General features: G+C 41.0%; 1 protein-coding gene across 28 annotated transcripts in view; it reads right to left on the bottom strand.

Moving 5' to 3' along the window:
* Positions 1–13,573, bottom strand: part of AKAP9 (A-kinase anchoring protein 9) — a 105,695-nt gene extending 92,122 nt beyond the window's left edge. For 13 of the 28 annotated variants that reach the window (XM_083467623.1, XM_083467634.1, XM_083467655.1 and 10 more), the window contains exon 1: positions 12,608–12,913. In XM_083467623.1, the coding sequence (XP_083323749.1) occupies positions 12,608–12,655 (48 nt within the window). In that variant the 5' untranslated portion in view covers positions 12,656–12,913. Of the gene's footprint in view, positions 1–12,607 lie in introns of all 28 variants that reach the window. The other 15 variants (XM_083467638.1, XM_083467643.1, XM_083467648.1 and 12 more) reach the window with 7 other exon arrangements.
* Between the last annotated feature and the right edge of the window lie 318 nt (positions 13,574–13,891).

Raw genomic sequence — 13,891 nt, 5'->3', positions numbered from 1 at the left:
GAGCAGGAAGGTCTAGGAGGGTATTGTCAGTATGTTTAGCTGAATGCAGAGTCCTTGACTATTAGAAGCCTCAATCATGAAGCGTTCCTGATTGCAGGGAGGCCAGTAACAGTGTTCAGCCAAATGCAGTTACAATCCCCCTTCAGATCTTTCTACTCAACAGAGGAAAGTCCAGGTTTGAGGGATGGTGTGTGTGACCTCACTGCCTTTCCACATACACAATTCAAGAGCATCTGAGTAGGAATTAAAATTTAAATGAATTCAGTGAAGCTAAATTGTATCCCAAAGAATGGTGCTACTTGGTCATATGTAGAGCAATCAATTTAATTCAGCCTTACGAATCGATTATTAATAATATTCTACAATGCATAAAGAGCAAATATCGCCAAGACGTTAAAATGTTATTAGACTAAATCTGAAAGATGTTTGCAATGTGCTTGAATCAATACAAATAGTGATATATTGAATATAACATGTCACAATTTATAACGTGGCACACACCAGGTTAATCAGAAATGTCACTAAGTATGCCAGCTTCTTGTCACAAGAAAAATTACTGACAGTCCTAGCACTGCTTGGGCAATTATTTCATTTCATGTCTGCTGTGAGGAACAGGTGCAAGTCCAGTTGGCACGACTCATCTGCTGGACATTTAACCACTTTAAGCCCCTGCCTGAGCAGCGTTCAGTTTCCATTCAGCATGGGGTTGATAATTTGCTTCCACAGCAACACAAACTATGTCTGTGTATACATTACTGGCTAGAGCCGTTCATTTTCTCAATTCAGATCAAAGCTGGTTTGTGGAAAAGGACATAAAAACCCAGTATTTTATGGGAAACAACAGGACAGATATTGAATAGATATGGACTGCGGCTAGTGCCGTGTGGACCCTGCTTCCCAACGCGGCAGTGGGAGTTCACTGGCAGCAGGTTAAATAGGAGTGTACACAACCTTATTCCTCAAATGCAAATGAGCAGGAGTACATTGTTAGCCTGATAGCATGCCGTATCTTTAAGCCAACAACAATAGAATTATTTATCTGCATCGGTGCTCATATAACCAAGTATCAATGATTTATTTAAGCACTGGATAATTGTCTTTGGAATCTAATGGGCAGAACAGGAAAAGGTCCTTCAGCTGCATTCTCTCCCCTTCTCTAGCCTCTTCCCCTTCCTCTGTTAGACATATCTTATACTGGTGTTTCCAACACTCCCATCAGTAGGGTAGTATTTCTAGAGCATTACAAAATATATATATAACGCTGTAAGTTAGCTATTTTAAAGTCAATTAGCATTTTTTAAAAGTTTGGGCTCAATCTAGTTAGATTACTACATTCCCCATCATGCACCTGCAGTTGTACTCCACTGCTGAAAGGGAGAGTGAGGCCACATTTGCACATAATGCTGAACCATGGTTTGGTGCTATGTGGATAAGCCTGAACAAGCCTATGCAAAGCACCAGGCTCACACACTCCATCCACTGCTCCTTCCACACAGTTTGGAAGTTTACTTCCACTTTCAAAAAATCCCAGCCTAGCATTACGTTCAAACCAGGGATAGTGTTTTAAAATGAACTGTGACATGCTTACTTCAAATCATGAATTATAAAGCTGGCTTGTTAAACTGACCAGTGCTTATTTTTAGCTATGTTCTCTGGTTCATATTGCTAGACTGGGATTCTATGAAAGTGAAACTAAACTCTGCCAAAGTCCTTCTCTTGTCTGTGTGCGAGGTGGGAGAAGTGCTGATCCACAGTTTAGTGTCACGTGCTATAATGGCCAGAGAGTCAACAGAAGGAAATGCCCACACACAGAGCAGTGAAGAAGATGCAAAGGAGAAGTGTACTGGTTTAATTTCAACAGAGCTAAAAAATCAAAATCATGTTGCACCTAAAATGCCAGTATAAAAAGAATCATCTATTGCAACCTAAAAATCTACAATTATCGACTTGAAAGGGGAACTCTAATTGAATTCTACAATGCAGGTACCACAAAATAAAAGCGAGCATCCCTAGCAATGCCCTAGCTAGCTAGACATGAAGCAAAGCCTTTCCAGAAGATCACATAGCTGGGAGAAGATGGTCCTGAATGCATGTCATTTTATTAGCAGTTCAGTTCAGGCTCTCATACAAGGTGAGTCTCCACTTCCTATTCCAGCATAAGTATACAGAGATGTTGGAAGTGGTGAATCTTCATGGGTGTTAGGCAATGCTTGACTGGAAAACAGGCTAGTGTAGGGTTGCCATGTTTCAAGAGGTAAAAATCAGGAGATGAAAAATTGTTGAGCTTTTTTAGAGCCACTGAGCCCAAGCAACCCAGACCAGAGCCTGAACCAGAACTGCCTGTCCATGCACACACACACAAAATTTAAACCCAAAATCTAAGATATTCGCTTTAAAAGGTGAAATTCTCCCCAAATGGGCATGTAGGACCCCCAAAAGAGGACATGTCCAGGAGTTCCCGGACGTATGGCAACCCTAGGCTAGTGCTGTCCTGAGCTGCAATTAAAACTACAATTAAAACACTGCTCCTGGAGCAGTCTTTTTCTGCTAATAATAGATAAAATGTTTTAATGTGATCACTCCCCCCCCCACCTAGCATTTTGAGAAATTATAAAATAAGGATTCAGCAGATATCATAGAAATTTGTTGCTAGAAACAAATGATTGGATTACTCTTTCGGTTACATAAAATGTTTCTCCCCCTTCCCAGGCAGTCTTATGATGTTTTGGCTTGGTACACCATGCCAAATCTGGAATTTAAACTCATATACTGTAATCTTGAACTGCAAAGGGCTACGATAAAGTGTGTACAGCATATTTTGGAAGGAGTTTATAAGAGGGTGGCTTGGGTTCAGAAGGGGAAGAAAAATTAAATTGCTGAAATCCTCTTAATCCTGTTTTGTAGCATCTGAATACACTATGCCATGCATCTCTGCCACAGGTTTTCTGTTCTCTTGTAGACTAATCCAAATCCTTGAGAATCAGCAAAATATTCGTTGAAGCAAATCCTTTTATTGTGAGGATAGAAGAGAATCCTAAGTGACTTAGCATGCTTATCTGTCTAATTTATTATGTATTTTAGATTAAGGAGAAAGATGTACCACTTCATCACAGATTGGTGCTGATACAATTGATGCATTTCTGTTTGCTCTGAAAATTCCTGCAATTTCTAACTAATCGGTTAATGAACCATGATTATTATTAATGCTGCTTTTTATGTGCTCAGTTCTCACAACTTTAAATAAATGAATAGAATAAACATTGCATACAAAACTATGGTTTGGATATAGAGACGTTCCATCTGTTGGAAGCTCCTCCAGAACAGGGTTGGGGAGCATATGGTCCTCCAGATGTTGCTGAACAACAACTCCCACCATTGGTCATGTAGGCTAGTGCTGAAGTGAGTTGGAGTACAACAACATCTGGGTGGCCAGACATTCCCTACCCCTGCAATATATGGATAGTATGGTTAGTATGGTAGCAAATTATGAAAATGCAGCTCACAAATTATTAGATTTATTCAACTGAGACCAAAGAAAATAGTACCACTGCATGCTTAAGTTGTTTTTTTAAAAGAAACGACACAAAGCGTAGACATCTCTATGGGCTGATGAATATCATTATGAGAAGGCCACAGGGCTTCCAGATTAACCAATCATCCTGCATTCTAATTCCACTTCTGCTCCACAACGATAACTAAAAGCTGGGTGAGAGGGAGAACAGAAGTGGCTGGAAATGGAGAATGGAGAAACTGAGACAAAAGGGCACCTGCCCGTTCATTCACCAGCCAGCACCATCCGGCTCACTTGCTCCAGGCAGTCTCTTGGCTTTGAAAGCTCTGCCCCTGTCAACATACATATCTGAAGCATTTAGTTGCAGTGTCCCATGTGAATAGACTAATAGCGAATTCAATTCTCCAACTTGGGGCAACCCTGAGATTTCAAAAGCACTTTTTAATATAGAAAAACTGCTAACTCCACAAAACCACCCAATAAAAACTGAGCATGCCCAGCCGGCACAAAATGCTGACTATTTTGGGTTGGGTGGAGAATGGAAAATTAAGAATGAAAATTGCATTTTCTCAACAATAGCAATCCATGCTTTGTTGTCAAGTGGAAGACCTACACGAGGAAGCCAGCCTCATGCCGAGACGGTAAACTTTATTCAACTATTTACAGGTAGGTAGCCGTGTTGGTCTGTCGTAGTCGAAACAAAATAAAAAAAATTCCTTCCAGTACAACCTTAGAGACCAACTAAGTTTGTTATTTGTATGAGCTTCCATGTGCATGCACACTTCTTCAGGTATTCAACTATGTGTGTGAGCCACTTTAAAGACCTAAATAGTGGAAATGCAAGCTATAAATCTATTAAATACGCAAAAAATAAAAAAAACCTGGACACCTATTACAAAAATAGTTCCAGTTCAAGTTCACATAATTAAATAAGAATTTAAAATTACTAGTTAAACACAATTTGCTCTAACCAAAAACATATGGAAAGCCAGAGTCTACACCATCTGTGTTTTCCATATAGGAGCCAATTATAAACAAGCAAATGTATGCAAGAACTGCAACAGTTGCTGCAATCTCCAAGCAGTACATACCAATCACTCTGTACATATTAGATGACTGAAAAAGTCCAGACTTGATTTAAGACCTTGATTCCATTCAGTGATTTAAAGAATAAATCTATTAACTACTGTAAGAGACCAACAGTCTCAAAGGAACAGTTTTTGAATATGAATAATGGCCTTATCTTAGGGGAAAATGAAGAACATTCAAGAAAATTGAAAAGGAACATTACCTTGATATATTTTAATGCTTTCAGTGGCTCCTCCACATCCATTCCCTAACTAAGACCAGACACATTTTAAGAACAGAAGTGGCAGAAATGGGTTTGGGTGGGGGAAAAGGCAACAGCTACAGATAGCAACATGGGGATTCTGTGGCTCTTTTCAGTAAACTCCTGCTGCTCTTTGTGCCTCAGTTTCTTGATTTTTTAAAAAGAGGAATAATAAAAAATGAAAGTTACTGATGGTCAACAGCCTGAAAGTGCCAACGGCCTTCTTAGTCTTCTAGACATTTCAAGCTTCTTTGGTTTCTCTGAGGGTTTATACTCCTATAAAACCGGAAACACATATTTATCCCTACTGCACAGTGTATAGCACATTCCAAAAATGGAGTTTTGGCCTTTTGAAAAGGAGACCAATAGTGTCAAAACTGGCCCAACCTTTGGAATCAGCCAGTAAACTAGTGATGGCTATCCTGTGGCCTTCCAGTTGTTGCTGGGTTGCAATCCCCATCACCCCCAACTATGGCAACAGCAGATGTGAATTGGATTCCAACAACATCTGGTGAGCCACAGTTTAGCCAATTCTGCAGTAAGACTTACATGAACAGTCAACTCCTATTTTTACCAAAGATGTGCTATAAGAATAACTCTTTACATTATAATTTAAGAATTTCTTAATTTCATGTCAAAAGGTGTAGATACAGAAACTCGGGGACATTATGACATGACACGTGTTAAGCGTTTATTATGGAATTTAAGAAAGCTGCTCTAGGAGCCCTTTGGGGTCAAGACTAGGTAAAAATTGCTGAAACAAATAAATAAGGACCTTAGTTTTCTGATTTAATATAATACATCAATTCTATGCACATTTGACTCGTAAGTAATTTCTGCTGCATTTAATCTTGCTTAACCCATAGTAAATGAAGTATTGCAATCAGTCTTGTTACAGGAGATATCATTATGCTTTATTTGGGTTTGATTTTTGAAAAGGGGGAAAGCAAATGGTGCCATGTGCACAAATGAAATCCAATTATTCCAGCAAATAATGCCACAATAAGGTGTTTAGATGTCTTTCAAGCTTGCTATTAGGGAGATACAGTGGTACCTCCGGTTGCGAACAGGATCCGTTCCAGAGGTCCAGCCGTATCCCGAAGTTTTTGCAATTGGAGGACCGCTTCTGCACATGCACACATGGCAAAAACCCGGAAATATACTTCCTGGTTTGCTGCTTATGTTTCCCGAAGTTTACGTAACCGGAGGGATACGTAATCAGAGGTACGACTGTACTTTTATTCGGTCAACCAAAGCAGCACAACATTTTGGTCGACAGTTGATGTTGAAGCTATGAAGTTTGCATCTGGTTACAGTCTTGAGATGGAATGGAAGAGGAGGTTCTTTAGGTGTTCGGCAAATATCAGACTGCATGGAGGTTTCCTGGGAATGAGAAGCATAACAATCTCTGAAGGCATGTGTGTTGGCCTAATAAAGGTATTGTCCTAGTACAGATTTTGATTCTTTTCTTGTAACACAGCTCCCTTTACCTTTTGTGTAGATGTCCTATTCTCCTACATTTTCACCCAACTTAAGAATGAAATTGTTAATACTGACACTGTGTGATACAGATTTAACCTTAAACATCATGATGACAAAGTGTAAATTCTCCTAAATTCATTAAATGATCCCAATGTTTTAATTTGCACAGAAAAAAACCTTTATTTACAGGCATAATTAATAGAAAGAATATCTTGGTGATGACATCTAAATTAGAATTTACATTGTACTGTTTTGTTTTATATTAGTACCAACATATTTTAATACTGTATACTTTGTTGTTCCTCCTATGCATAAGATAAGTTCAAGACATTTAACTATTTTTGATGTAGTTACTAGGACAAAAATTACAAAGAAAAAGCAAGGTTAATTTTGTTTAAACAGCAATATGAAATAAAATCAGAAAGATAAGAATAATTTCTTTGGCTGACCTGTGTATACTAACTCATTTATTTAAAGCATTTATAGCCCGTATTAGTATAAAATATTGAAGGGAGGAGGATTTGACAAAACAACTCCCACTGAAGTAGAAATCTCTGTGTCTAAATGTGGGTTTTACTTATAAACCAACACAGGATTACTAGTCTCTTCCAATCTATGAGCACTAAAAAGAAATTACTGTAGAAGAGGATAGCTTAAGTGATTGGAAATAGGATATAGAGCTTTTCAGCTCTAGGTCACAGGTTTGTGTAAGCCACTGAAGATATGTCTTCAGACACATTCTTCATTCCTGGGATTCATCCACTGGGGAGATGTGTGTAAGGTAGAATTTCTATGATCCAAAAATATTTTTTCACTACTCCATTTGCCATGGCAGAAGAAGGAACCTAGAAGTGTATAGAATTGATCAACTACAATGTAATTCTATGACCTCTTACTTGGAAGTAAACCTTACTGAACTCACCATGGGGCTCGTCTTAATCTGCACACGCTTGCACCTTCACTAATACTGACCTTCAAGTACAGAACAAACCATGGCTGCAAACCTCTCTTTTTCTTTTTAGCATTATGAGAAAAAGCCTAGACTCCACTCAGACTCTCACAGTTCTCGCTCCCCTTTCCTTCTCCAGCAGGGCCCCAATGAAGTCAGAAGTTAACACTCCCATTTTAAATTTACTGCAAGTTAATCATGTAATCTAAGGCTCAAGATGATTAATATTAACTACAGTTAGTGGAAACAATGCAGCTTTTAACTATGGTTTGGAGCTGGCTTCTTTCCACTAACCATAGTTAAGATTACCCACAGTTACAGATAGGTAGCCGTGTTGGTCTGCCATAGTCAAAATAAAAAAATTCCTTAAAGACCAACTAAGTTAGTTCTTGGTATGAGCTTTCGTGTGCATGCATGTGCACACATTCTTCAGCATGTGTATCTGAAGAAGTGTGCATGCACACGAAAGCTCATACCAAGAACTAACTTAGTTGGTCTTTAAGGTGCTACTGGAAGGAATTTTTTTATTTTGACTATGGCAGACCTGTGTATCTGAAGAAGTGTGCATGCACACGAAAGCTCATACCAAGAACTAACTTAGTTGGTCTTTAAGGTGCTACTGGAAGAAATTTTTTTATTTTGAAGATTACCCACAGTTTGTCCAGGTTCAGACAGCAGGGCAAGTTCAGGTTAATCAAAAACTGAAGCAAAATAATCTGAACTCATTCTTGCAGCTGTGCTGGTGGGAAGGAAGGCTCACACAAAGGGGATGGGGAGAGGAAGAGAGAGAGAGAGAGAGAGAGAGAGAGAGAGAGAGAGAGAGAGAGAGAGAAGGCTCATTCTCACCAAACTAGGATTTAGTCCAAACCAGCTCATGGTTTATTACAAAAAAAATCAGATATTTATTTTTCCTGCACCTACCAGAAATATGCTTTCTAAGAAAATAGGAAGTTTACAACCAAGAAATTCTTGTATTTCTTTAGTGCACCAAACAACAGAGCAAGTGCTGTGATTTCAGCTATTACATCGGCTGTAGTTATTCGCTACTGTACTACAATTCAGAGACATGCAAGCCCCTTTCTTTGTTCTACAAACAAGATTACTATTCACCGCCCCCTCCCCATTGGTATTGTTTGGAGATGTAGACCCCCCTATATGCCATATGCATAATACGTCCAAACGCTTAATTAAAGCTGCCTATTCATTTCTTGGAATGTCACTGCTTCTGCAGAAGACTTGGCAGGGCTTGAATAATAAAGGTAACTGCTGGTGATGGTTTGCCCAGTCAGCAGCTGGTTGTGCTAGACTCTTAACACAGTGATCAGTGAAAGGGAGACACACCTATGCATGGGAATGAGGATTAGTACAGGAACAAAGGGGAGGAAGAAGACAGATGATCACTGCAGCCTTGCACTTGCCTTTACAGATGGCAAGGAACAGAAAATAAGAAAATACACTGATTTGGGAAATGAAAACCAGCTTAATAAATAGTCCATGAAATAATCAGCCTGTAAGGAGCAACTGCTGAATTCTAAGGTAGTAAAACTACAAGTGTGTGAATATATATTGGGGGGTGGGGATGGATTCTGACTATTCTAGAAGTTAGCCAGCACAGAAGAACAACAATAAAAATAACTGATGAGGTATCTTAATGGTGCAGTAAGGCAAGGCTCTGCAATCAAGTTCATTCTTGCAAATATTCTATGGTTCTCTATTTCTCTGTAACCAAATAGAAAGGGGAAGGATCCACCAACACCATTACACAGACAAAAGATTGTAGAAATTCTCATGTTCTGCTTGGTTCTGCACAGTGATCACTTAGAGCATTGTATCCTGAACACAGCTGAACTGTCCCAAAGTTCCTCATAATGCATACCTCTTTATCAAGTACAAGTTTGCAATCTGTCAGACGCAGCAACAAAATTTACCGCACACAGATCTGTCAGGGCAGAAGGAAGCCCTGCAGCTCACCTATAATCTCTTTCAAGAGTCCACATCACTCCCCAGAAAGGTGGAAGAACATGTGACATCTAGTAATCCTGCTAGATTGACCTTACAATACTGTCTCCTACAGGAAGAATTTGGAAATCTTGTCTAACCTTTTTTACTTGTGATCCTACATAAGACACACAATGAAAATATGGTTCAGCCAAAGTCTTTAATGCTGCAATCTCACACTCACTCACCTAAGGCAGTGGGGGGCTTACTTCTGAGTAGGGATATATAGGACTTTGTTGTAAGGGGATGTGTTTTTACACATTTCTTATACAGCAATCATCTGTGATCACAATATATGCTGTCAGGATACTTTATGAAGACAGATCTTTAGTGCTTCATTAGGCCAGTCAAGAAAGAAAATCTGCCTGAAATTGGACATTAGTAACAGCTGATTTGATGAAAGAGTGATATTACAGATTTAGTTGCTGGCCCTTATGGAAAAACTTACTTGTCAATTTTTGGGGGTGCGGTGGAAAATCCAAGGAGAAAAAAGTGGCTGGGGAAACTCAGCCAGGTGGGTGGGGTATAAATAATAAATTAATTATTATTTCATGTGAAATGCTTTTGTTGTTTTTGTCAAAGAGCATGATTGGCTTCCTCCAACAACTCATGAGGCTTTATGGAGATACATTATAGGTTAATTTCCCCCCTTCTCTTTATGCTTGGCTAACTGATTACTTCTTATGATGGTTCCCCAATTACTTTGTGTTGTGTTTATATGTTCATGTGTTATGGCGTATATATTTGCAGGAGATCTTTTGCGGTCTACTTGCTTTGTTCTAAACATGCATAGCCACTTTAAGGAGCTTTGTATGCATTCATTCAAATGAGTGGCAAGATGCGTTGAAGCCCCTATGATGACTTCTTGTAAGAAGCTAGTAAATGATCACCAGAATGTGCTGCTTGCCACATTATATATGACAGGTGTGGGTAGGAGACTGAGAAGCAAGCTTCTATTTTGCTGTACTTTTGTGAAACAAGGTGGAGCAGAAGGAGAAACTGGGTGCTTGCTATCCACCTCTCCTCCAGTGTTGATGCCAAGAAAGGAAGAATCTAGGAGGGACAAAGGATAAGTCAAGACAGGCTTTATCTAAGCCTTCCTGCCAGAATTGGAAGAGCTCTGGAGCAGCCTTCCTCAACCTGATGTCCTCCAGATATAGTTGGGAGTCAGCTCCAGCCAATGGCTAATGATAGGGATGATGGGAAATGTAGTCCAAAACAACTGGAGGGCATTAGGACTATCACAATCTTCTCACCCATTTGCCTCTCTGTTCTCCTACAGAAAATGAAAATATAGCATGCAGAATACAGAAAATAATATTTTGGGGAACTTCTCTATCAGCTTCTTCCTCCAACCTGAATTTAAATAAAAACCTTGCCTGACTTTCGAAACAGTATAGCAATTTGATGTGTAAGTTAAACACAAGTAAAAGATCAGGCGAGGAGAGGAATCCTGATCAATAGTTCCAAGGAGGTTTGCTTGTTGCAGACCCTATCCCTTTGTATCTACTGATTTGGGGAGGGGGGAGTATTTTAAATTAGTTGATTTTAAATGATTTTGTTGCTGCTTAATCTCTTGGTTTAGTGTATTTTACCTAGATATTTATTATTTGTTTTCAACTTTTTGTAGTCCATTTTGAAAGTTTTGGCTGAAAAGCAATTAATTTATTTCTTAGATTAATAAACAAATGTGTTCTTTATACTCAGAGGTGTCAAATGGAGTTTCACCATTGATGGGGTCTCTAGATTAGGTACTCTATATCAAAACTACTGCAAATGTTAACATTATCCAAATCTATTTTCTTTCCAAATTCTGTTACTTGGGATAAATTGTTCACTTTGGCCTTTCACAGATTAAGAGCTGGCCTTTCACGGATTAATTGGTAGCCTGATTTACAGCGTGACAGACTAGCTCTATTGTGCTACATTATTTATAAGCATGGTGTGAAGGCAATTTGAGTTGCGTATCTGTTTAATGCAAATTGGTTACCCATTAGCATCAAAAAATCCTATCTATCATGGTGCTAAGGATACAATAAAAATGACACTTATTCCACTTTTTAATGCATATCTCCAGATTTTAAGAAGAGGTGAGGTTTAAAATTCAAATTCTTGCAGCCCAAGAGCTCATTAACGGAACTTCGGCAAGTCATCATGTTTCTAGCCCTAACACAAGCGGTCGGAATAAACCAAACACGTCTCCTCCTTTTTATGTATTTTTACATTATGATAAATATTGATGTACTTATTGCAAGGATAAAAAGTATCTTGTTTTAGAGCACTATGCAAGTCAAAAACATTATAAAGATCAAACTAGCAAGCACTTTACACATAGAAACGTCCCTTTTCAGCTATAACTAATGAAAGCTGCAGAAAAAACCCTAAGGGTTGATTATTATTTCAAATGTCACTTATTCACTGAGTTTATTTATCCTACACCAAACATGACACAGGCTAGATTCCAGCCATCTACTGCAGTTGAACCATCAGAGAAATCAGGTGTGCAAATGTAAGCTCCACACCACTTCTTTACATGCATGAGGGATAGAGGTAGTGATCGGTGCACAAATGACTGATAGCTGGTCTCACATGTGGGGAACATGCATGAAGTCTTAGTTTATCTTCTTAGATTTTGGACTCTACTGCTTTTAGTCTGCAGCGTTTTCAAGTATGCGTGTGTGCGTCTTTCTTTATTGTACTTCTGACTTAATATCACTAGGCCTCCGGGATATGCATTCGAAAAGCGAGATCTAAACACCTGCAGCAATTAATTCAAGCCAAGCCAAGCCTGGGACGTCCCTTCCTCCCCTTGGACCAGCTGATCCGGCACGAGAAGAGCCACACACAGCCCTTCCTCGTTGGCACCTGTGGCATTTTCCAGGCATGTGGCCACTTCTGTCCAGCAACAGCTGTCACGAGCCAATCGCATTACTACACATACAAATAGGAAGGAGGCTCCTCCGAGCTGGGTCCTACATTTTCAGGAAGGGGAGGGTGGGTTAAAAAATAAAAATAAAAAAGCAAGAGCAAACCCGCGGCGATCGACGCCGCGCAGCGCGCGCGCACATACACAAAGAAAAGCGGCAAACAAAGAAAAACGCAGCTCGGGAAGGATGCCAGGGCCCGCCTCGGAGGCGCACGATTCTCCCCCGGAGAAGCTTTAATATTCCGCTCAGTCCGCAACGCATGACAGCCAGCAGAGGGGCGGGCCCGGCAAGCTTCACCTCCTCTCACCCGTTAAATCCAGACCGGAGGCGGCCGCGCATTTCCCCCGACGGCAGCCCCCCGGGGTCCGACTTGGCCCGCTGCTGCCCAGCGCCTTCCCGCCCCTTCTCACCTTCGCTTTGCCGGCCTCCAGCTTCTTCTGCCTCTCCTCGTCCTCCATGGCCCCTGCGCGGAGAGACAACAGCGTTACTGCGCGCCAGGCGGAAAGGCCAAGGGGGCCGCTCGCCCCCCAGGCGCCCAAAGGGGACGGCTCCCCTCTGCGGCTCCTCCTCCCCGGTTCCTCTGGCACCCCGGACGCGCTCAGGGCGCTACGGGGACCGGGGACTCCGTGGCGGATCCACCGGCGCCGCCATCTTCATCTCCACGTAAACATGCGGCCGGGGAAAGTGACGTCCGCGCCGCCGCCGCCGCCGCCTTCTCCGCCTCCTCCTTCCCACCGAGCTGCCAGAAAGCGACCACCTCGAGGGAGTTGCTTCTCCCGCGGCGTCGCGCGTCCCAGGGCGGGAAGTGGTTGCCATAGTGCAGGCTTCCCGACTCTTGGCCCTTTCGCAAGCCGTTAGGGTTTTAAGGCGGGCTTTCTTTCTGAGTTAAAGAGCTCAGTTCCGCGGAAGCGACTGGTTGGAAGCTGCCGCTTGGACACCTGTTGGATCTTGAAGATGTGGGCGCCTCTGGACATGCACAGAGTGCGTTGAACGCGCGCCCCCCCCCCCATCCACAGCTGTTGCGCAACACGTCCAGGCTAAATGGCGTGACTTGCAAGCCAGACTGAAACGAGAAAGGTGCCCTGTTGCAAAGGAGAAACATGGCTCCTGCCTCTTTAACCTTTGTGCAGTTGGGAGAAATTTGGTAGATGTAGCTGAAATTCCCTCTTCTACGCAGCTGTTAAAACTAGTGGAGACTTGTCATTTTAGTCTGGGCGGAGGCCATCACGCATTTTTAGAAATCAAGCATCTAAGTGATGGACAAAATCGGTCAGCTTTGGTTTCTCGGTTTCTCATTTTCCTAATCTGAAGTACAGTTCTCCACATTTCCACATCGGTTTGGAAATGTTTCCTCTAAAAGTTCTCATGAAACTCCATCAGAACTTTAGTGCAAATTTACCTTAATATAAACGTTTTTGTGTGCAATTTTGTCTAATACCTGTGTTACTTTCACAAATATACTTTCATTTATACACACACTTTACCCTAGCATATCCATTTTTGTACACATTTCTTGACTGGATAACTAAATTGCAAAATTTAAAGAACACTGAGTTTGAAGAATGTCTGCGTGCAGTTTTATGTTGTGTTTAGGAAAGTGCAAACTGGGTAACGTCACCTCTGAATGTGAACTGAATCAAATGTCTCCATCTCTGTACCTGACCCTGCTTTCTCAGACCCTGCTTTCTATCCCT

This window comes from Podarcis liolepis (assembly GCF_965112155.1).
Source record: "Podarcis liolepis genome assembly, chromosome: 12".
Lineage (NCBI taxonomy): Eukaryota > Metazoa > Chordata > Lepidosauria > Squamata > Lacertidae > Podarcis > Podarcis liolepis.
The sequence above is the reverse complement of the archived record's forward strand: the minus strand, read 5'-3'. Positions and strand labels throughout refer to the sequence as shown.